Source organism: Zychaea mexicana, assembly GCF_025766255.1.
Source record: "Zychaea mexicana strain RSA 1403 chromosome Unknown BDB00scaffold_106, whole genome shotgun sequence".
NCBI lineage: Eukaryota > Fungi > Mucoromycota > Mucoromycetes > Mucorales > Lichtheimiaceae > Zychaea > Zychaea mexicana.
The window spans coordinates 72,354-90,625 of record NW_026516769.1 but is presented as its reverse complement, the minus strand read 5'-3'; the positions used below and the strand labels follow the sequence as shown (position 1 = coordinate 90,625).

General features: G+C 44.8%; 10 protein-coding genes across 10 annotated transcripts; 6 read left to right on the top strand and 4 right to left on the bottom strand.

Annotated features, from left to right (window-relative positions):
- Positions 1 to 385: 385 nt before the first annotated feature.
- BDB00DRAFT_745079 (uncharacterized protein) lies at positions 386 to 775 on the top strand (the record flags this gene model as incomplete). The annotated part of the gene is made up of 1 exon (XM_053118523.1): positions 386 to 775. A coding segment is annotated over one exon (390 nt), but the record flags the coding sequence as incomplete, so codon positions are not given.
- A 466-nt stretch (positions 776 to 1,241) lies between these two features.
- Positions 1,242 to 2,494, top strand: BDB00DRAFT_38736 (uncharacterized protein). The gene has a single exon (XM_053117183.1). The coding sequence runs from the start codon at positions 1,423 to 1,425 to the stop codon at positions 2,236 to 2,238; it is 816 nt and encodes a 271-aa protein (XP_052974808.1). The 5' UTR covers positions 1,242 to 1,422; the 3' UTR covers positions 2,239 to 2,494.
- Positions 2,494 to 4,723, bottom strand: BDB00DRAFT_38720 (uncharacterized protein). Its single transcript, XM_053117181.1, has 4 exons — positions 4,645 to 4,723; positions 4,238 to 4,508; positions 3,268 to 4,105; positions 2,494 to 3,111 (listed from the first exon to the last, which is right to left on the bottom strand). Exons 2-4 carry the CDS (start codon positions 4,469 to 4,471, stop codon positions 2,750 to 2,752), a joined length of 1,434 nt encoding a protein of 477 aa, XP_052974807.1. The 5' UTR covers positions 4,472 to 4,508; positions 4,645 to 4,723; the 3' UTR covers positions 2,494 to 2,749.
- On the bottom strand, positions 4,663 to 6,100 carry BDB00DRAFT_847684 (uncharacterized protein). Its single transcript, XM_053125251.1, has 4 exons — positions 5,943 to 6,100; positions 5,800 to 5,824; positions 5,391 to 5,709; positions 4,663 to 5,269 (listed from the first exon to the last, which is right to left on the bottom strand). The coding sequence occupies exons 1-4, from the start codon at positions 5,984 to 5,986 to the stop codon at positions 4,986 to 4,988; spliced, it is 672 nt and encodes a 223-aa protein (XP_052974806.1). The 5' UTR covers positions 5,987 to 6,100; the 3' UTR covers positions 4,663 to 4,985.
- A 311-nt stretch (positions 6,101 to 6,411) lies between these two features.
- BDB00DRAFT_963567 (Ctr copper transporter family-domain-containing protein) lies at positions 6,412 to 7,795 on the top strand (the record flags this gene model as incomplete). The annotated part of the gene is made up of 2 exons (XM_053129756.1): positions 6,412 to 6,815; positions 7,566 to 7,795. The coding sequence occupies exons 1-2, from the start codon at positions 6,482 to 6,484 to the stop codon at positions 7,793 to 7,795; spliced, it is 564 nt and encodes a 187-aa protein (XP_052974805.1). The 5' UTR covers positions 6,412 to 6,481.
- A 212-nt stretch (positions 7,796 to 8,007) lies between these two features.
- Positions 8,008 to 8,902, top strand: BDB00DRAFT_847681 (uncharacterized protein). The gene is made up of 2 exons (XM_053125250.1): positions 8,008 to 8,460; positions 8,597 to 8,902. The coding sequence occupies exons 1-2, from the start codon at positions 8,041 to 8,043 to the stop codon at positions 8,795 to 8,797; spliced, it is 621 nt and encodes a 206-aa protein (XP_052974804.1). The 5' UTR covers positions 8,008 to 8,040; the 3' UTR covers positions 8,798 to 8,902.
- Positions 8,903 to 9,758: 856 nt separating this feature from the next.
- BDB00DRAFT_791796 (uncharacterized protein) lies at positions 9,759 to 10,695 on the top strand (the record flags this gene model as incomplete). The annotated part of the gene is made up of 3 exons (XM_053121060.1): positions 9,759 to 9,821; positions 10,121 to 10,254; positions 10,404 to 10,695. The coding sequence occupies 3 exons, from the start codon at positions 9,759 to 9,761 to the stop codon at positions 10,693 to 10,695; spliced, it is 489 nt and encodes a 162-aa protein (XP_052974803.1).
- A 243-nt stretch (positions 10,696 to 10,938) lies between these two features.
- BDB00DRAFT_38612 (fungal-specific transcription factor domain-containing protein) lies at positions 10,939 to 13,900 on the bottom strand. The gene is made up of 2 exons (XM_053117174.1): positions 12,933 to 13,900; positions 10,939 to 12,856 (listed from the first exon to the last, which is right to left on the bottom strand). The coding sequence occupies exons 1-2, from the start codon at positions 13,679 to 13,681 to the stop codon at positions 10,978 to 10,980; spliced, it is 2,628 nt and encodes an 875-aa protein (XP_052974802.1). The 5' UTR covers positions 13,682 to 13,900; the 3' UTR covers positions 10,939 to 10,977.
- Positions 13,901 to 14,648: 748 nt separating this feature from the next.
- BDB00DRAFT_877322 (WD40-repeat-containing domain protein) lies at positions 14,649 to 16,279 on the bottom strand (the record flags this gene model as incomplete). The annotated part of the gene is made up of 5 exons (XM_053127603.1): positions 14,649 to 15,158; positions 15,340 to 15,422; positions 15,488 to 15,615; positions 15,686 to 15,990; positions 16,064 to 16,279. The coding sequence occupies 5 exons, from the start codon at positions 16,277 to 16,279 to the stop codon at positions 14,649 to 14,651; spliced, it is 1,242 nt and encodes a 413-aa protein (XP_052974801.1).
- Positions 16,280 to 16,410: 131 nt separating this feature from the next.
- On the top strand, positions 16,411 to 17,925 carry BDB00DRAFT_847666 (translation protein). Its single transcript, XM_053125249.1, has 4 exons — positions 16,411 to 16,773; positions 16,939 to 17,192; positions 17,278 to 17,389; positions 17,495 to 17,925. Exons 1-4 carry the CDS (start codon positions 16,558 to 16,560, stop codon positions 17,729 to 17,731), a joined length of 819 nt encoding a protein of 272 aa, XP_052974800.1. The 5' UTR covers positions 16,411 to 16,557; the 3' UTR covers positions 17,732 to 17,925.
- The last annotated feature ends 347 nt before the right edge of the window (positions 17,926 to 18,272 follow it).

The following is an 18,272-nucleotide window of genomic DNA, read 5'->3' as shown; positions in this document are numbered from 1 at the left end:
AATGGCAGCAGCAGGTATTTTTTCATTTGTCCAACTTTACTTCATATCAGCTTTCTCTTTCTCTCTTTCTCTTTTATCACTTGCCTTCTCTTTTGTTGGTGCGTTCTTCTCCTTCCTCACCCGCCTTCAACCCTTTCCTCCAACGCAGACTAGTCTAATCCTTCTACACCAGTAGCTACTACAGCGATAAATAATGCACTATCCAGGCTCCCCAGCTGACTTATTAAACCCGCCACCGTATGCAATCCAAGAGCGACGATCGAGCCATAAACGACGGCAATGTCCCATCTGCAGTACCACAAACAGCAACAACAACATTCACAGTAGAAGTAGTAGCAGCGACAACAACCAGCAGCAGAAACGAAAACGACCACCGTTATTCCCCATCATGCCGTATCTGATCCACAAAAGCCGACCGCACCACATCCGAACCTGCCCCTGTCCACAAAGGGTCCATTTGACATGCCTGACAAGCTACACCAAGAAAGAAATAGACTGCGAGTTGTGCGGCTACATTTATCGGCCCCCTTTACGCCTGTTGATGAGCCGATCAGTCTGCCTGATGACGCATGTGCTCAGTCTTGTATCGGTCGTGGGTCTGATTTTTGGGCTTGCCCAGCTAGGATCTGCCTTGGATAAGCTGGGGCTAGGGAACGAAGCAGGCTCCAAGTTGGATGGCGACGAGACATGGCAAGATCATGAGTTGCAGCAGATCATGGAATGGTTACAGCTAGTCCATTATGCGACGGGTGCGGCGGGAGAAGCTCTCCTGGGCCTTGTCTATATTGTTGGCGTGTGTGGCGTGATTGGGCTAGAACGAACCATTTCTATGCTCGACGACATCATCCATGTAAATTTAGAACCTCTGCTCCGAATGCCAAAAGCAACACGAACCCAGAACTGGGCTCGCAAGACATTGCTAGGCTGGTGTCTCACGTTGATAGGATTGACGCTGGGGACATACCTGTTGTTTTACTCTTGGATCTGGGCTTGTCTACTGCAACATGTCAGCTCACGTATCCTCAATGTCCGTCCATCGTCTTGCAACTCAAAAGTATAAAACATTTAAGAGCACCATCATAAACGTACTCCTCATCTATTCATCATGTACTTGCTTCCTTCTTTATCTGTTTGAACAACAAGTTGTTGGGGTTATATATAGCTTCCCCTGTACTTTTCACAGAGATGGTGGAGAAAAAACATCAGTTTTTCTTAAAGCATGAATTGAGGAGAAAAACATCTACTTAATCACACTCTAAAGACAATTGATTTATGCACGCTCTAGCCGTGATTCTTTATTTATTGACTATTTTCCTTCCCTACAACATCTAGTAGCTAGAAAGTATTGTTCTTTTTCTGTTCCATTTCTGTATCAGGTGTACTGGTGCAACTGGACACTGAGCTACATTGCAAAGGCAAGGCATGAGCAACAACAACAACAACGGTTCCGATGATACCAGTAGTATTGAGTCCTGGTCGCCCACCATCAAGTCACGATGGCGATTTTCCATGGATGAACAGCATATCCTGGAGACAAACTACCAGCACGCGCCGAATCCCAAACAAGACACGATTGATCGGTTAGCACGCACACTCCAATGTCCAAAGAAGACTGTTACGACGTGGTTTCAGAACAGGCGCGCCAAACAAAAGAGACAACGGACGTTGCTGCAGCAGGAGGAAAGCTATTACCACCAACAGCAATCTGATCAACAGCAGCAGCAGCAGTTACTACTGTTACAGCAACAGGAGCAGCGGTATCAGCATTCAGTTGCTATTGATTATCATAACCAGTGGTTACAGGAGCAGAACAGCATGGCGATGCTCCATGAAGAACCAATGCTACTTACGCCGCCGCCACTGCCTGATACCAGCCAGGACTTGTATCAGTATTCAGCGACCCAACAACAACAGCAACAAGGAATGGTGGCAGCCATACTGACACAGCAGCAGCAGCAGCAGCAGCAGCAGCAGCAGCAGCAACAAGCTCAACAGCTGCTACAACAGGATGAAGCTGCATGTTTGTATTGCCCCATGCACGCTGCACAGTACTACTACCATTACTACGACGCAGCATCGACTGTTCCGATTGGCAACTCAAATTGTTGGCCCTCTTGCTACTGTTACTGCGCAACTAACAATGCTGTGGATAACGCCAACCTCATCAACAGTAGCAACAGTAGTAGCAGCAATAAAAGCGTTCAAGACCCATCACCGTTTACCTTTCAAGCGCAATAGTTGATAGAAAACTAAATCTCAAAATTAAAAACCAGTTGTGTCCTTTTCTTCCAATTAACAAAAGATTTTCTTGTCATGTATGCAAATTCTTTTTTGAAAGGTTCGTGTAATGGTTTTACAGATCTGTAACGTATTAAGTAGAAGAGAAGACAAAAAAAGAGGAAATATCGATTGCTGCGTGGGTGTGTATGCTATGTCCTTTTTGATTCGAATAGGTCTTTTTTTTTTTTGTTATTTTTTGGTGTTGGTCTGATTTTGTATGTGCGCACGTGTTGTGGTCTTGTTGGATTGGTAAGTGAGTAAGTGTGTTGATGGTTGTTTCGTTGTCAACAGAGAAAAAGAAGGGTGGGTGATGTATGTAGCAATCATGGATTTGGTTGGGTACGTGTGCATATGTAGAAAGGAAAAAAAGGGAGAACGAAAGGAAGAGAAGCATTGAGTGTGTGTGTGTGTCGGGGAGGGGAGGGGGAGGCGTAAAGAGATTGGCAAGTAGGTGAAAAGAAAAAGAAAACTATTGCTTTTGGTTTCCACCTCCACGAGACTTGTTACCGCCGCCACGAGGTGCTCCACCACCGCGACGATGTTGGTTCTGCTGGTATTTACGCTCGCTATAAGGGCCCCCGTTCTGACGGTTGAACTTGTTGGTTGGCGTACGGCGTTCCTCGACGAGTACCGTGGTTTCACCGACGGTCACCTTGCGCTGGCCGAGTGCCTTTTGGCATGATTCAGGCACAGCAAAGTTCAAAAAGCCATTGTTGCGTGGTGGTGGGTTCAACGTCACCGACTTGACCTCTCCAAACTCGGCTCCAAACACTTCTTTGACCTGTTCCACCGTCAAGTTCTTTGTGTTTTTCAAGAACACTTCGGTCATTTCTTCTACATTTATTAAAGCGGTTATTTTGTAGGAAGCGTCAGCAAGCTCTGATCTATCAATCCCTTTTCCTCCTCCGTACTTTCCCAACAACCTCTCCCTTCTCTTCTGGATGAATCAATCAGCTCCAGCTTAATTTATCAAATAGCAAAACGAACCTTTTGGCACTGGCTCACGATGCTCATGGTTCTTGGGCTTCGATTGCTGCTGTTGCTGCTGCTGCTGTTGCTGCTGTGGCGCAGTCGACGGTGCAGATGATCCTTTGGGTTCGGGAGTAGCAGGTGCAGCAGCTGCAGCAGCACCTCCCCATTTTGGTGGTTCGTTTCTAGCTGCAGCCAAGTTAGCCCATGTTTGTGGCGTGTTGGACTTCTTCTCTGAGCTCATCTTTTCTTCTTGCTGTTGCTGAGCTTGTGCTGCTGGCTTTTCCTCTGGCTCCTTGGGCTCTTCAGCAGCAATAGCAACGGGCGTTTGAGCGGATTCAATGACAGGCGTGGATGAGGTGGTTGCTGCAGTGCTGTCAAGTTCTCCTGCCTCGGTAGTGGTTACGGTAGTGGCAGTTGTAGCAATAGTGGGTGCAGCACTAGCCGGAGCAGTAGTGGATGCGGCTGACGTTTGCGATGCAGGCAAAGGTGTCTCTGGCTGTTGCTGTTGCTGTTCTGCTACTGCCGCTGGTGCTACTTCCTTTGGCTGCTGCTGCTGCTGCTGATGATGATGTGTAGTAGTTGTTTGCTTGTTGTTATTTTCATCGCAGGTATAATAATCAATTTCCACGTCATCCTTCAGGCAGCGGAAGATATCGTTGAGTACGTAAAATCCATTGGTTTGTGGTGCTAGGAAGAACGTTTGACTGAACTTTTGAACAGGCGCATTCGTGTTGCACATTTCTCCCAAAACCTGAACGAGAAGACCATTGCTTGCCGACACCTGGCTGTCCACTTGCGTAACGAGCACTCGGCAATCGTTAAAGCCCAATTCATCGATCTTTTTGCGAATTTCCTATTATTGATCCAACCAATCCTTTCAGTTTTCTTTTCCCTTTTTGTGCTCTTTTCCTTTTTCCTTGACATCTTGTTCTCCTACTCGTCTGTCCTTTTCCTCCTCCCTTTTTGTGTTTTCTTTCCTATCTACCTCTGTACCACGGATTGTCAGCGCTGCTTCGCCTTCGTCACCGCGCACCATAAGCGAGTCGTTACCGTAAAAACCATACAGTTTGTGAGGATTCTTGTTGAGAAATGTATAATATTCGCGCACAAAGATGAGGCCGACGTCCTGTGATGGAATGCCGCCCGAGGTCTTTGCGCCGTTCTCGACAGGGGCATCGGTAGCTGCATTCTGAGCAGGTTGGCTAACAGTGGCGGTCATTCTTTTTTAAAGTCTGTGTGAGTGAGTGAAGGAGATCCTATAATAAAAAAAATTCAGATTGAGTCACTGTTGAACTGAGACTGAGCAATGGTTGATTCTGTTTCTCCAACTTACAACGAAGAGAGAAAATACAGAAAAGGAGGTTGCGGTTTGAAGAAAACAAACGAACGTACTCGAACGATGAATAAAGCAGGAACACGCTTTCTTTTCTCAACCTTACGCGTTTTTCAAACGCTTTGGAAAAAATCCAATGAAACTCCGCTTAGGTTTTCCCAGCAAGCTCCAGTTGTCTGATTGATCACTTTTTGTCCAGTTGTTTTTTTTTATTATTGCAGTTAAGAGTGATGCAACCTATAGCAAAGAGAGATAGTAGAAAGGATATCTAACAGTTTTTTATGTGGAAAAGGGAAAAGAACAGAGAATGTGCTAATTTATATGCGTATATATGTTTATACTATGATGGTTGTTTGTGGTTTGTTGTGTGAGCCAGGAGAGAGAGACAGAGACAGATAGATCAGAAGCCATCATCGTGTCTGTGGCGATAGTGCCGGTCATCCTCATGATGTCGAGAACTTCTTCTGTCATCGTCATCCCTGTGTGACGAACGAGCTTCCCGTTCTTTTTCTCGAATCGACAGCCGCTGCCCGTCCTGAAGATCTCGTTTTAGAGGTCTTGACGGGTGTCTTAGATGCATAAAGTTGCAAAAGCCTCCACGATTACATTCTGCAATCTCATGCTGTCGACAGCACGCTTCTCTGAAATCCGTTACTGGCGATAGTTCGGCATACAATGGTCGACCTTTTTTTAGATGATGCTATTGGTTAAAATCCAACTCTTCGACAGAATCTATCTCTCGCTCTCTCTCTATGTATATATATATATATATATATATATATATATATATATACTTTTACTTTACCTGCATAAAATCGATCATTCAAGCTTTCTACTGCATTGCCTGCCGCTTCTTCGTAACGATACTGGCAGTACACATTGCCCACCAAGTGATCACCTATATTGTCGCAAACGATCATTTCCTCAACTTCTCCAAACGTAGCTAGTTCCGTGAAAACATCTTCATAAAAGAGGTCAAAGTCTTCCTGCATTTGCTCCGGTGTCAACGTGCAAAACTGTTCGTGAGCTGGATTCTTATACATGTTGGCAATCAGAACCGTTTGTGAAAACGTAGGCTTGACATGCTTTCTAGAGCAGCGTTCACCGTGTCTACACGCGCCAATCTATCAAGTATAAAACGTTTTAAGATAACCAGGTTATTAATCACTTCATAATCAGATTCTTTTCCTTTTTTCGAACTATTGTGCACTTGCCTTAAAGTAAAAGGAACAGTTTACTCTGTTTTTTGTGTTTTAGGAAACAGAAAAAAATCAAATCAAAGAGAAAAATCGTTGGTAAATCAAATAGTTTTAAAATAATAATTCGTGTAGTCTTATATAAAGTATAATTAACGTACTTGTCCTTTTCTGTACCGTAAATGCTTGCAAGATATTCAGCCATGTCGTTTCAAATTGAGTGAAGTTGAATGTGTGTGTCAAGTGTGTGTTAGACTTTGAGAGGACTTAGCTTTTTATATAATTTTGTTAATCTGAATTTCAAAACTTTTGATACAAGTGGAACTGGTTTCGAAACGATTCGAATCTTCCAACCCTCTGTGTAAGCAACTCTTCATTTCCAAAGTTCTCAGATAAAATTTGAAAGGATGAATAACCAATGAGACTTCCATTGATACAAAAAGAAAAGACACCATGTTGTCATTTAATATATTAGTAACAGTAATTGGCTTGAATTGACTATGAAAAAAAGAGAAGAATACAAAAGATGAACCTGTTGAAGACAGGTTCACCATTGCCATGATGAGGGCTACAAAATAGAAAACTTCTCTTTCTCCGTCAAGCATTCTCTCTACACTTCCCCTCTTTTTTGGCCTTTCATAACTCTTGAAGAAAACAACAACACCTGGAGTGACTGTATGTCTGTACATATCTAGCGAAGATGGAACAAGAAGAACAAACTCCTCGTCGCCATCGTCGTCCGCTAAGTCTATCCAATCCCGAAAACGAAGTACGATCTGTGGGTACTTTCCACTGGACATCTGACGCTGCCAACACGCTCTGGTTAACTGGATGGATCCCGAAAAATGAAAACGAATATTTGAGTGCATGCCTTGGACTGTTTCTTATGGCGGTACTCGCTCGAGGTCTAGCCGGCATCAAGGTCTCGCTTGCAGCCTGGTTGAACGCACAGGAATACCATCGCCAGCTCTTGCCGCTGGCTAGTAGGAGCAACAACAATCATATCTGTAATGGCAAGAGACCCAGGAGTGGTGGTGGCATTGGTGTCAGTAGCATTGGTAATGGTCAAAACTACAGCAACAATAATGGCAACAAGAGGACTTCGCGGATGAGTGCATTTTTTCAGCATCAACGAAGTGATAATACAACAAGAATTGGTCCTAGCAATAGTAATAGCAACAACGTGAATTATGATGACGGTATACAGCATGACAGCAACAAGTATTCAACACCATCAGCAGCGATAGTAGTGACGACACCTTCGACTGTAGTCGCAGACGGAGGAGGGGCTCTCTCATCAACAGTGCGCCAACCACAGCGGCAGAGGCAGCAGCAGCAGCAGCAGTCAGTTCATCATCCTACAGATGAGGTATGTTGTGCAGTAGCTATTTTTAAGTGCTCTCGCGCATGTGTGACTATATAAATCCATGCTAACTATTAACAATAGTTCATCTCCATGTACGTTTCCGATCTCAGTGACAACGATGGTGACGACGACGATGATGACGATGCGAACACATACATGACTGCAGCGTCAACACCTTATTCCATCAAATTCGGAAGGAAAGGAAACGCAAGAAGGACATCGATTATGAAAACAAGAGCTGCACGACGTTCCTTGACTTCTGGTGCTGCAGCGACAGCAACAACAACGACGACGTCCGCAATGAAACGAAAACGAACATCCGTTGAGCCGTTACCATTACCGCCGCCACCGCCCCCGTTGCCGTCATTTTCATTGGCGTCATCAGCGGGAGCGGCTGCCGCAAGAACAAGAACCGCAGCGCCAACAACAATCATGCCCTGGGTACCTCCATTCGCATGGAAACCGGACATATTGCGGAGTATCTGTGCCACGCTTGAACATTTCTTGATGTTTCTGCTGATCATGGTGGTCATGACTGGCAATGTGCAATACTTTGTCTCGATACTAGCTGGTATTCTAGTTGGTGAAATGATGTTTGGGCGCTTACATGATGCTATTCCACGTCTGCCAGTGTATAAATATTACTAACACCACTCCCACCACCGTGCTCAATTGCAGCAACACTATGATATAACCATTGAATAAAGTTCTTCTGTGTCAGGGGTGCCACAGAGTGCCTTCACAGTGCTCATCCAATCAAAAGTGTTGTTTCAGCGAAAACGTCGCAAGTGTCGGTGTTTCAGGGATATAAAAGTGACCAGGGCGACGGGCGGGCAAGGAATGCTCACCTTTTTTTTTTCTTCCTTTCTATTTCATTTCAAACCATACCTAAAATGACTCGTATTGGATTCTTTGCTATTACCGCTGCTGCTTTGACCGCTCTTCAAGGCGTGTCAGCTCATTACCAGTTGACGTATCCCGAGTCGCGTGGTTTTGACGAAGCTCGTGAACCTCTTGCTCCTTGTGGTGGTTTCGACTCTGTGAGCAACCGTAGCGAGTTCCCTCTCAAGGGCGGTTTTATGCAAATCAACTCTGGCCATACCGACTATACCTATGAAGTCAAGGTCGTGACCGATAACGCCAACCCTTCCACTGATGATTTCAACAGCGGCACCACGGTCGCCAAGGGCTCCCGCCCCTACCCTGCAGAGGCTTGTCTCCCTGTTGACCTCAGCAGCGTATCCAACGCCTCTGCTGGCACCAACGCTACCCTTCAAATTACCTATAATGGTGGTGATGGAACCCTTTACCAGGTACATCCAATACGTGTCTAGTTCACTCTGCAAAGAGAAGGAGAGAGACTGCGATAAATAACTGTATGATTATGCAATAATTGCGTAAACTTTCAATTTAACTGGGGTTTATTTTTTATTTATCGCATCAATTCAGTGCGCTGACGTGACGCTTACCGAGAACCCATCGAGCTTCAACTCAAGCCGATGCGTGAACGCAGACGGTTCGGATCCCACTGCTTCGTCTTCTGCTGACGGTTCTTCTTCCGATGAAAACGGTGCTTCTGCTGGCGTGCGTGCGGCTGTTGGTGGTGTGTTCGCTGCTGCCATTGCTGCTGCATTCACAATTTCTGCATAATTTTTTCAGCACACAAAAGCCACTCTGTACAACACGTTTTTTTACCTTGTTTATAATACATATATATATATATATATATATATATATATATATATATGTATATATTTGCATCTGTACCTTTAATTAGCTTATAATATATATATCCAAACTAGTAAGATATAAAATAAGGAAAGGAAGGAGACCCGCGCCACTTTTGATTGCTTCAATTCAACAGCAACAATGCATAATCACTTTGAGAAGGAAACAAAAAACTTGGTGGCATCGATCTGTATATTACATACACTATCTGAAAGTAGTCTACATACTATGCTTATTTACATAAAAACCAATGGCCTGCAGATTGAACGTGACCCAGATTCTATTGCAGACTGTGATCATTGATCACAACCTGCTTTTCTTTCCTACTCTGTCTCTTACAAATTCAAAACCCAAATCACTTATTGCTACTATATATAACAAATATGGATAATGAAAAGCTAGAGAGTGACGGAAGAGGGAAAAGCGACAACTACGATCAAGGTGGAGGTGGAGGCCCGAGCGAATTTAACCAGTCTTCTAATACAGCTGTTACTACACACGACACGGCCGTCTATACGCCTGAGTTGATTTGCAGCAAGATACACCCGGCAACAAGGCGAATCAGAGCTTCGTCTCTGGTATCGTCCTCTCATTTGTACAAAATCAATGGAGCTTCTAGCTGGTCAGGCACGGCATATCAAACTTCGTCGAACTGTGACAGCTTGGCAATTCGTTTTTATGGGTATCATTGGTGTCATCAACAGACTTCTTTGTGCTATCCGGCCAAGCAGCAGCGAACAATGCAGGACCAGCGTCCACCGTCTCCTTGCCGGTTTTGCAGTAGGTTTACAACACTTGAAGAGATAGTCGCACGTTTACTAATAACTATAAACTCATGCAATTCATGTGAAAAAGCATTTGCTGCTCTCACCTACTTTCGGCGATGGCATTGATGATTCCTGTTTCAGGCTCGGCTTACACTTACACTTATGTGACCCTTGGTGAGGTGTGTGTGTGTACACTACATACATAACAGTTAGTATTACTTGTATCGCAACTAGGGATAGCCTATAGCATGGTTGCTGGGATGGGATCTCGTATTGGAGTAAACGGAGGGAGCTGTTACTGGTAATGATAAGATTTAACATGAATCAAATATTGTACCTTTTGTTGTTACATACTACATGATTTCGACTATGCGTATACATGCTGTACTTGTTTTCTTTCACCATTATAATCATATTGTTGCCGTTGGTTGGTCAGCTTACTTTGTCGAGTTTTTTCTCTGTTGCTTTCTATGTCGAGTTTAGCGCACGTTTCACGACACCGCCCAGCGGTTGGACTGAGAATTCAGCAAGCATATCGTACGCAAAAGGGCATTACTTTAAGATTCCTGATCTCGTCATTATATTGCTGCTTACGTTCATTCTGGTAATTGGGTAAGGTTCTTCTTATCTTTCCAACTTATATTTAAGCAGATGTACTTTACTATTCTTATGGTTGTGCATGATACCCCAGAAAAGTTTCATCACATGTATGGATAATACCATTACTTGCTCTTTGAATAATAAACGTGTACGCCAATCAGCCCTCGTCAATTCAGTCATTTTCGTTATCAAGATTGTTGTGGTTTTGCTAATCGTCTTGCGTTGTGGGCCTTCACATACGCTAAGAGCTATGAGGCATACATTCCACCCGACACCACCGGCTACGGGCGCAAATTTGGCGTGCCTGGCATATTTGCAGCAGCATCCATTGTGTTTTTCAACTACTTAGGCTTCGATGCAGTGACTACAGCCGCGATAGAATCCGAGAACCCACGACACGATCTCCCTATTGTTATTCCTGGCAGCCTGGTGTACTTTGCGTATGGCATTTAATCACTCTGCAATGCGAGTAGACCCCATCGGACAATTTAATGTGACACCGCCACCACAGCACATCAATCAAGCATAAACAATCAGAACATGCGGCATGAATTTCGTTCTTTCTTATTAACCCAATTTTTGTTTTATGTACATACAACACATCAATTCTGGCAATTTGTATACATGCAAGTAGTAGCGATAATAATAATAGTATAAAATAATCGACACTGTTTTTCTTTCGCAGCCTTTTAAGGACATACACATCACTCTACGCGAAAAGAAAGTTTCTCACACTCAAGGTGGTGCGGGAGCAGCTGCTGTGGCAGCAAACATGGAGTTCTCATCCTGGTCCATCAATAGCCCCATCATACTTTGTGCAACACTTGGCTGGATGTACGGGTCCATTTGTAAATCTTGATCGGTAAAGGTTGATGTTGGCCAGGGGTTCATTATGGCAGCGGCAGAGATGGCAGCAGTGACACCACTGCATGTACCATCAATGAGGTCGTGGCTGTTCACGGAAGCTAATGATGGGGTAGTCGTGATACCAGGGTATACCATAAAATTACTCATAGCGTTCATATCGCCAGAAACCGTATGGCGACGTGTGGATGGATGTTGTTGTTGATGATGGATATGCTGATGTTGATGTTGCCGATGTGAGTGGTGTTGTAATTGTTGGGGTTGCTGATGATGATGATGATGATGATGCTGGTGTTGGTGAAGATGCTGATTATACATGTTAGATTGTTGTTGTTGCTGGTGCTGTGCTTGTGTGTGGTGATTAACTTGCTGTTGTGACGTGATAAATGGCTGTTGTTGCTGGTGCTGTTGTATTATAGATTGTGGATAAAAATTGGTGGCCATCGATACGGCGGCTGCTTGTGAGAAGTTGGGTATACCATATTGCGCTTGCTGCTGCTGGATCGAGTACGGGGTGGCAGGAGATGGTTGTGGAGTTTGCTGGAGATACATGGATGACGCATAGTCCATCATCATCGTTGTAGGTGCTGATAGACGGTGCGGATTAGGGTGTTGCCGGTGTGATTGAGGGTATGGGCTATGCTGTTGCTGGACGAGTGTAGCAGGGTTAACAGCAGGTGTGTTGTTCATGGCAGTATTTTGTTGTTGCTGTGGTTGTGGCGGGGGTGGCATAGCCATACCAGCAGCGTTGCTGTGGGTATTGTTCATGATTGTGGCGTTATTACTCCCACTGTTTAACTTAGATGTCGGCAACCCTCCGCTGCTATTTTGACGAATGCCGCTAAATTCTTTGCTGACTCGGCGCGCTTTGGCCGAACGATCTGGAGGCGAGATGGGTACTTCCTCCATGGGTGTTGGGGACGGTGAAGGTGGTGTAACAGGCTCGCGTCGATCCGTATAAATTTCAACTGCAGGCGACACTTTTATCAATTGATGGATGATATCTAACGACTTATCGCATGCTTCTCTGGCACGTTTTTCTGTTGTAGCGGAGTCCTTTTGTATAGACCTCGTTGCTGTTGCTGTTGATGCTAATACTGAAGGAGATGTCAAGAGCCGATGAATAGTGATGGATGCTGCCAAATAATGAATGACCTGCTGCACACCACGCGGACAATAGTAAAGACACTCGACACCGCCCGTTTGAATTAGCTCGCTCGCGATCTGTGTGATTGCTAATGCAGCAATAAAGCATTGCTCACGATGATACGCTGATGCTTCGCCATAGGGTCTATGCAGGAGAATGGCGGTAAAGTGGAACGACATGTACAGAAATCGCGAGGCATAGTATGGATATTGTTTTGCCGACGATGATTTGTCATCTGCGCTGGGCGGTTGACGAATAGCAGCGGACATGGCTTTTCCAAGTTCATCAATGTTGCTGACTAAGTTGTCGCGTTGCTTTTGTTCTTGGGCCGTTGTCAATGTACGTATCGCTACTCCATTGGTACTGTTGTTGTCTTCACTGTTGCCATTACCACCACCACCACCGCTATCACTACTAGGATCCTCTGCGCCTTGACCGTATTTTGACCTTAAGAACGTCAAGATTTTGCCATGGATATGTGCAATCTTGGCCGTCCAGTGAAAGTATGTGATAACATCACGCTCTGTTCCATCCTCTTCAGGCAACAGTTGTGGAAAGTCGACAGAAGCTTTCGTAAAGTTTGCCACAGTCCCTTGCTCGGTGCTTGATAACAGCTCACATAGGGTGAATATGAGGTTTTATAGAGAGAGGCATGCAAAAATAGGGTTTCTTTTCATACCTGGTAAGCACATCATATGCATAAACTGCCCAAAACAAACGACTGCGTTGTTCTGTATCAGCTGCATGAAGCTGATCGCCATTGCTGCTGCCATTGCTGGTGATACTGCTGTTGCTGCTGTTACTACGATGGTGACGGTGTTGATGGTGCAGACGGTAGAGTTGCAAATCCTGACACATGCGGACGATAAGCTGAAAATAAAAGCGCGTGCGCCAGAAGAATCCAGGACGGCGGACATGCTCGTGGTACTTGATCATCAGGATCAGTGCCTGCACTGTTGATAGCCTTGGCGCATCTGCACAGTTATCCAATAGTTTGAATGCAGACTCGTAGTAGGTCCATCCAGCAGGGTTCTGTTGCTGTTGTTGCATGTGTGATACCTGTTGCTGCTGTTGCTGGTGCTGCTGCCAACGAGAGGCTACTGCATACATTGCATAGAGTAAAAGTTCGCATATCTTGTTCTCTTGCAGCTGCTTCTGAAAAGTGGGACGATGGATGATGGGCAAATAAGGATGGATGTGCTCAAAATAGGTGCTCAGCAAGTCTGTATGGATGTCGGATGGCTTTGCAAACATGCTGCTATTCCTGTTATTGTCAGGACTGGATTGCTCAGCGCCTACTTGCGACAGCCAGTCTGGTATATACAGTCCTCGTCCTGTTGTGCTAACTGAGATGCCGTCTGCAGGTGCTGGTATCAGAGGAAATCCATCATCTGGAAGTTTGTCGTGCTGCTCTTGCTGGCCTATCATTTAAGTTTTTTTTTGTATCGTCAGTACTTGATTGCATTTTCAAGTGATAAACAAACATGTACCCGTGGCACTAGCAGTGTTGTTGTTGTTGTTGTTGTTGTTGTTGTTGTTGTTGCTGGTGGTGGTGGTTTCTTTGGCATTTGTTAAAGCATCCATTCCATCATGACTATTACTTCTTGTGGGTGGCTGTGATGTATTCGTGCTACGGTTGATGAATGTTTAAGCTCTTCTATCTTTTCCCAGACTTTATCTTTTTTTTTGTGCCACTTATTACAACGTACTTGCGACGACTGGAGGTTCGCTTTGCTGGCACGACGGTGTCAAACACACAGTCCCAACCAGCCTTTTGGCACCGCTCGCAAGGTACCTCGCCTTCGCACTTGACCTGTATATGTGTGTGGCAAGAATAAAAGTTGAAAGGGTGAGTCTTTGCGTAAGCGTGAGACGATGCATAATTAGGGTTATATATAAACCCCTCAAACCGCAATTACCGCGGTATGCGCGTTGTCTTGGGAAATTCACCTTTTTCTTTCGACATCCTTTGCAAGCTTTGTTTGCTTTGTTTCGCTTTTCAGCAGCGGCGGTAGTGGCAGAAGATCGTCGGTGGTTACGATTAGGTCTAGGCTTTGCAGGAGTACGTTGTGTGGACTGTGGTGGTGGTGGTGGTGGCGGCGGCGAGTCGTGGGGGTCGGCATCCATTTTTAACCTTCCGCACGCTTTATTTTGGGAAGGGGAAAGAAAGAAGGAAGGAAGGAAAAGAATTGGGCTGGTGTACACACTCCTGAAAAATAAACACACACACACTCTCTCTCTCCCCATCCACAGCAAATTTGTTGTCACCATCCTTGGCTTGAATTATTAAGGAAAGCAGCAACAACAACAACAACAACAACGGCACTCTATTGCCATAACAAGGCATACGTGTTCACTTTTCCACGGTGAAAAATTAAACCATTTATTATCAAAGTCATTCGCTGTCTTCGCTTGCTTTTTCCTCCTCCTCCTCCTCCTCCTCCTCCCTCTTCTTCTTCTTGTCGCCTTTGCTTGACCTCTGTTCTTGCTGCTGCTGCACTACGGCCTTAGAGAATCCGACGTGTGCAGTGCAGCACGTTGCACGACTCTTGGTATCGTACTCTCCCAACAACACTTCTTGCTCTTCCTTCTTCGCTAACCCTGCTTCGACATCCCAACACTTGATGACACCATCGGATGAGACGCTCACAAGCACTGTTACCGCCTTATCTTTTTCTTCACCACTACTATTCGGAAGTGTTGGCTCAATGATCGTTATCGTCTTGACACGCAGCTTATGGCCAGCAAGCTCAGTCGCTAGCTCGCCTGTCGATGCATCCCAGATGCGAATGGTCTTGTCTTCGTGGCCGCTGATAATGTATTCTTTGTTGTCGCTGTTTGACGTGTAATATCGCATGCATAAGAAACGTGAGCGATGCGAGATGGTCGACGTTACTTCTGCGTCCTACAAAGCATGTTACACAGTGTTAAGACTTTTTCTTTCCACACACCTGCACTATCTCTTTTCTTTTCCAATTAGCTGCTGCAGCAGAAGCAGTACCCCCCCCGCCTCTCTTTCTCTCTCTCTCTTTTCCCCTCGTTTCTTCTTGCATGATGCATACAAGGAAAGAACGCAAGACACTTACAGCAACATTGTAGATTTTGATCTGTCGGTCAAACATGATCGCGTATTTGTCTCCAGTTTTGTTCCACAGTACGCATAAACCCTCTGCGAAAATGTGTTCCGTTAGCATATATACCATATCTGGACCTGACAACGTTGTTGCAATTTACCTTGATAAAGCTTATTCATGCTAGCTTTGCGTGCTGTCATTAGGTTCCATACAATAACAGTCTTGTCACTCGACACAGACAATGCAATTTTGCCTGATGGATGAATTGCCACCGAATTCACTCGTCCCCTGAAGATGTCATGTTTTAGCATGAAAGCTACATATTTAAAGCCTGCGTTATTACGATTACTAAACTTACTTGTGGCCCTTGAGCGTCTTCAAGTATTCCCAGTCGCTTTTCCGCCATATGCAGATCGTCTTGTCGTCACTTGCTGAAAGCATGTATTTGCCATAGAATTGGATATCTGTCACATCGCCACGATGCTGTCCGCCAAGTGAGCCGTATTCTTTTCGCTTCTTAACGTCATAGAGTCGAATCACTTCGTCTGTACTACCGGATGCCAGGAACTGGCCACCAATTGCTACTGTTCGAATACAACCAGTGTGTGCGGGTACAATAAAGATTGGCTCGAGACGAAGTTTCGGCGTAGTCGTCGTCGTCGTCTGTAGAATATCAAGTTATATAAGTAAACTCTTCCTTCAATGACAAGAGCTCTCGGCGAGAATGATAACTTACCGATTCAGCCTTTTTCCAGTAGGCATTGATACCGTACAAGATGCGTTCATAGGTACCAGTTACGATCCGAAAGTCTTCACTGTCGGCAGCATGCGCTTTGTTGGGCAGCAATATGGAATCCAACACTGATCCACCTTCTAAAACTTGCTTCTTAACGGGCTTTTCGGTCGTGGTTTCTTGATCGGTTCGAGATCGCTTTTTAGATTCGGTGACCATAATTGTGAGATTTGGTAGTGGTGGTAGTGGCGAAAAGCGGGTGGCGGACCTCGAGTGCAATTTTGCATTGTCAGAAAAAAACTGGGCCGGAGGAGGGGGGAAAAGAAGGTGGGCCCAAGCCTCTTGATCATACGAAACACGGTCACTTAAAAAAAGTGGAAGCAGAAAGCTTGGGAAGAGGGGGGGGGTGAAAGGCGCGCAAAGCGGGGCGGGGATTCGCTATAATGGCCCTGGGCTGTTGACAACTTGCCTTTTTCCCTTCACCTAACTAATACCTCATGTCACTCAAATTAATGACAAGCTCGTCCATAATTGGTCGAGCACTGGCCGGCTCAGTATCTCGATGGACACGCACTGCTGCTACCGTTGCTAGTGAACAGCAGGCTTCTCAATTCTCACCTCAGTCTGTTCGAACTGGCGTCATTGCGCGCAAGAAAGGCATGACCTCCATGTGGGACGAGACCGGCGTTCGCATGCCCATTACCGTGCTTCAGGTAAAAGAAAAAAATATAAATGCCAGTACAAAAGCACCTGAAACACTTTACAGAGAAGCTAACTATTTCTTGAATTTTGAATTTTGACAACGATAACAACGATATTTCGAATACGCTTTTTCATACGTCGTCTTTTACCACATACATCCGATCACATATCAACAGCTCGAGGACGTTATTGTCACGGACGTACGCACTGCCGACAAACATGGATACACGGCTTTGCAAATTGGCAGCACAGCCAAGAAGGAAAAGAACGTGTCAAAACCTTTGGTTGAACACTTTAAAAAGTTGGGCGTTGGACTACGACAAAAGCTGGTGGAATTCCGCGTGACAGAAGATGCTGTTCTTCCCGTGGGCACCTCGTTGAACGCTAGTCATTTCGTTACTGGACAATACGTCGATGTATCAGCGCCTTCGTATGTATAGCTGATCTTGAGGAAGGCGGCAGATGGCATAAAACGATGATGGGGAGTCTAACCGTTTGGAGGAAATGTGTTTTAGTATCGGCAAGGGCTTTGCTGGTGTCATGAAGCGATGGAACTTTGCTGGTATGCCTGCATCTCACGGTGTTTCATTAACGCATCGTTCTGGTGGTTCAACAGGTCAACGCAAGGTATGACAATAGCTACAAATCTTAGGACCGAAAAAATTAGCTGTAGTAAGTGAAGCGAAATCAAGCCATTTTATACTAATTGGTGCTGGCTTTTTTTTATCGCAGTGGCCAAGCAGAGTGTTTAAGGGAAAGAAGATGGCTGGTCGTATGGGTGGCAAGAGCGTCACCAAGCAAAACTTGAAGATTGTAAAGGTGGATTCTGCAGAAAACTTGATTTACGTCAAGGGCTCAGTACCTGGCTTTGATGATCAATTTGTCAAGATCAAAGATGCTGTCAAGCTCAAGGCTGAGAAGCGCTATCCAAAGGAAGCTTACCCACCACCATTCCCTACCGCCCTCTAAATATATACATACAACTATCAAAAAAGAAGCTTCATCACTCACCACCTTTCCCCGCGCTTACTCTAACCTTGTTTTTGTTTCCATAATATTATAGATGAAAGAGAGATATACAAACCACCACTAAACATTTTGATGTACAAAACACAACAATTTCTTATAACATTAAAAAAAATGCATGATTTTCATCTTTTCAATCATTACAAGGAGGGATATTGGACACTGCTACATCGCATGCGGATTGTTCATCTAGTATGTGTAGTAAACTCATCGGTCTACTTGGGATTGATTTACTGCTAACTCTTACAACTTGACGGTAGATTCCAGGTTGATCCAAGCCATATCGATATTGACCCATTAACGGTTTTGTTAATTCTAGTGGAATTATAGGTTGACTGTACTATATGTGCATATTGTATGCATGTAACTGCGGTTTGTTTGGTTATGGGGTGATCATCACATATATGTACATTGCTATATCGTGTGACACTCAAAGTGGATCAACAAGTATTAAAGTGACTCTCTTTGTTTGGGATGTAATTTA

Bases quoted from the DNA above. Each gene is read 5' to 3' on its own strand.
- BDB00DRAFT_38736 (XM_053117183.1), top strand. From the start codon at position 1,423: ATGAGCAACAACAACAACAACGGTTCCGATGATACCAGTAGTATTGAG.
- BDB00DRAFT_38720 (XM_053117181.1), bottom strand. From the start codon at position 4,471: ATGACCGCCACTGTTAGCCAACCTGCTCAGAATGCAGCTACCGATGCC. The intron at 4,106-4,237 runs GTAGATAGGAAA...GATCAATAATAG, and splicing joins TGACAATCCGTGGTACAGAG to GAAATTCGCAAAAAGATCGA. The intron at 3,112-3,267 runs GTTCGTTTTGCT...TAAATGTAGAAG, and splicing joins TCGTGAGCCAGTGCCAAAAG to AAATGACCGAAGTGTTCTTG.
- BDB00DRAFT_847684 (XM_053125251.1), bottom strand. From the start codon at position 5,986: ATGGCTGAATATCTTGCAAGCATTTACGGTACAGAAAAGGACAA. The intron at 5,825-5,942 runs GTACGTTAATTA...CACAAAAAACAG, and splicing joins TACGGTACAGAAAAGGACAA to AGTAAACTGTTCCTTTTACT. The intron at 5,710-5,799 runs GCAAGTGCACAA...TATACTTGATAG, and splicing joins ACTGTTCCTTTTACTTTAAG to ATTGGCGCGTGTAGACACGG.
- BDB00DRAFT_847681 (XM_053125250.1), top strand. From the start codon at position 8,041: ATGACTCGTATTGGATTCTTTGCTATTACCGCTGCTGCTTTGACCGCT. The intron at 8,461-8,596 runs GTACATCCAATA...GCATCAATTCAG, and splicing joins GTGATGGAACCCTTTACCAG to TGCGCTGACGTGACGCTTAC.
- BDB00DRAFT_38612 (XM_053117174.1), bottom strand. From the start codon at position 13,681: ATGATAGGCCAGCAAGAGCAGCACGACAAACTTCCAGATGATGGATTT. The intron at 12,857-12,932 runs GTATGAAAAGAA...GCTGTTATCAAG, and splicing joins GCATATGATGTGCTTACCAG to CACCGAGCAAGGGACTGTGG.
- BDB00DRAFT_847666 (XM_053125249.1), top strand. From the start codon at position 16,558: ATGTCACTCAAATTAATGACAAGCTCGTCCATAATTGGTCGAGCACTG. The intron at 16,774-16,938 runs GTAAAAGAAAAA...ACATATCAACAG, and splicing joins TGCCCATTACCGTGCTTCAG to CTCGAGGACGTTATTGTCAC. The intron at 17,390-17,494 runs GTATGACAATAG...TTTTTATCGCAG, and splicing joins GTTCAACAGGTCAACGCAAG to TGGCCAAGCAGAGTGTTTAA.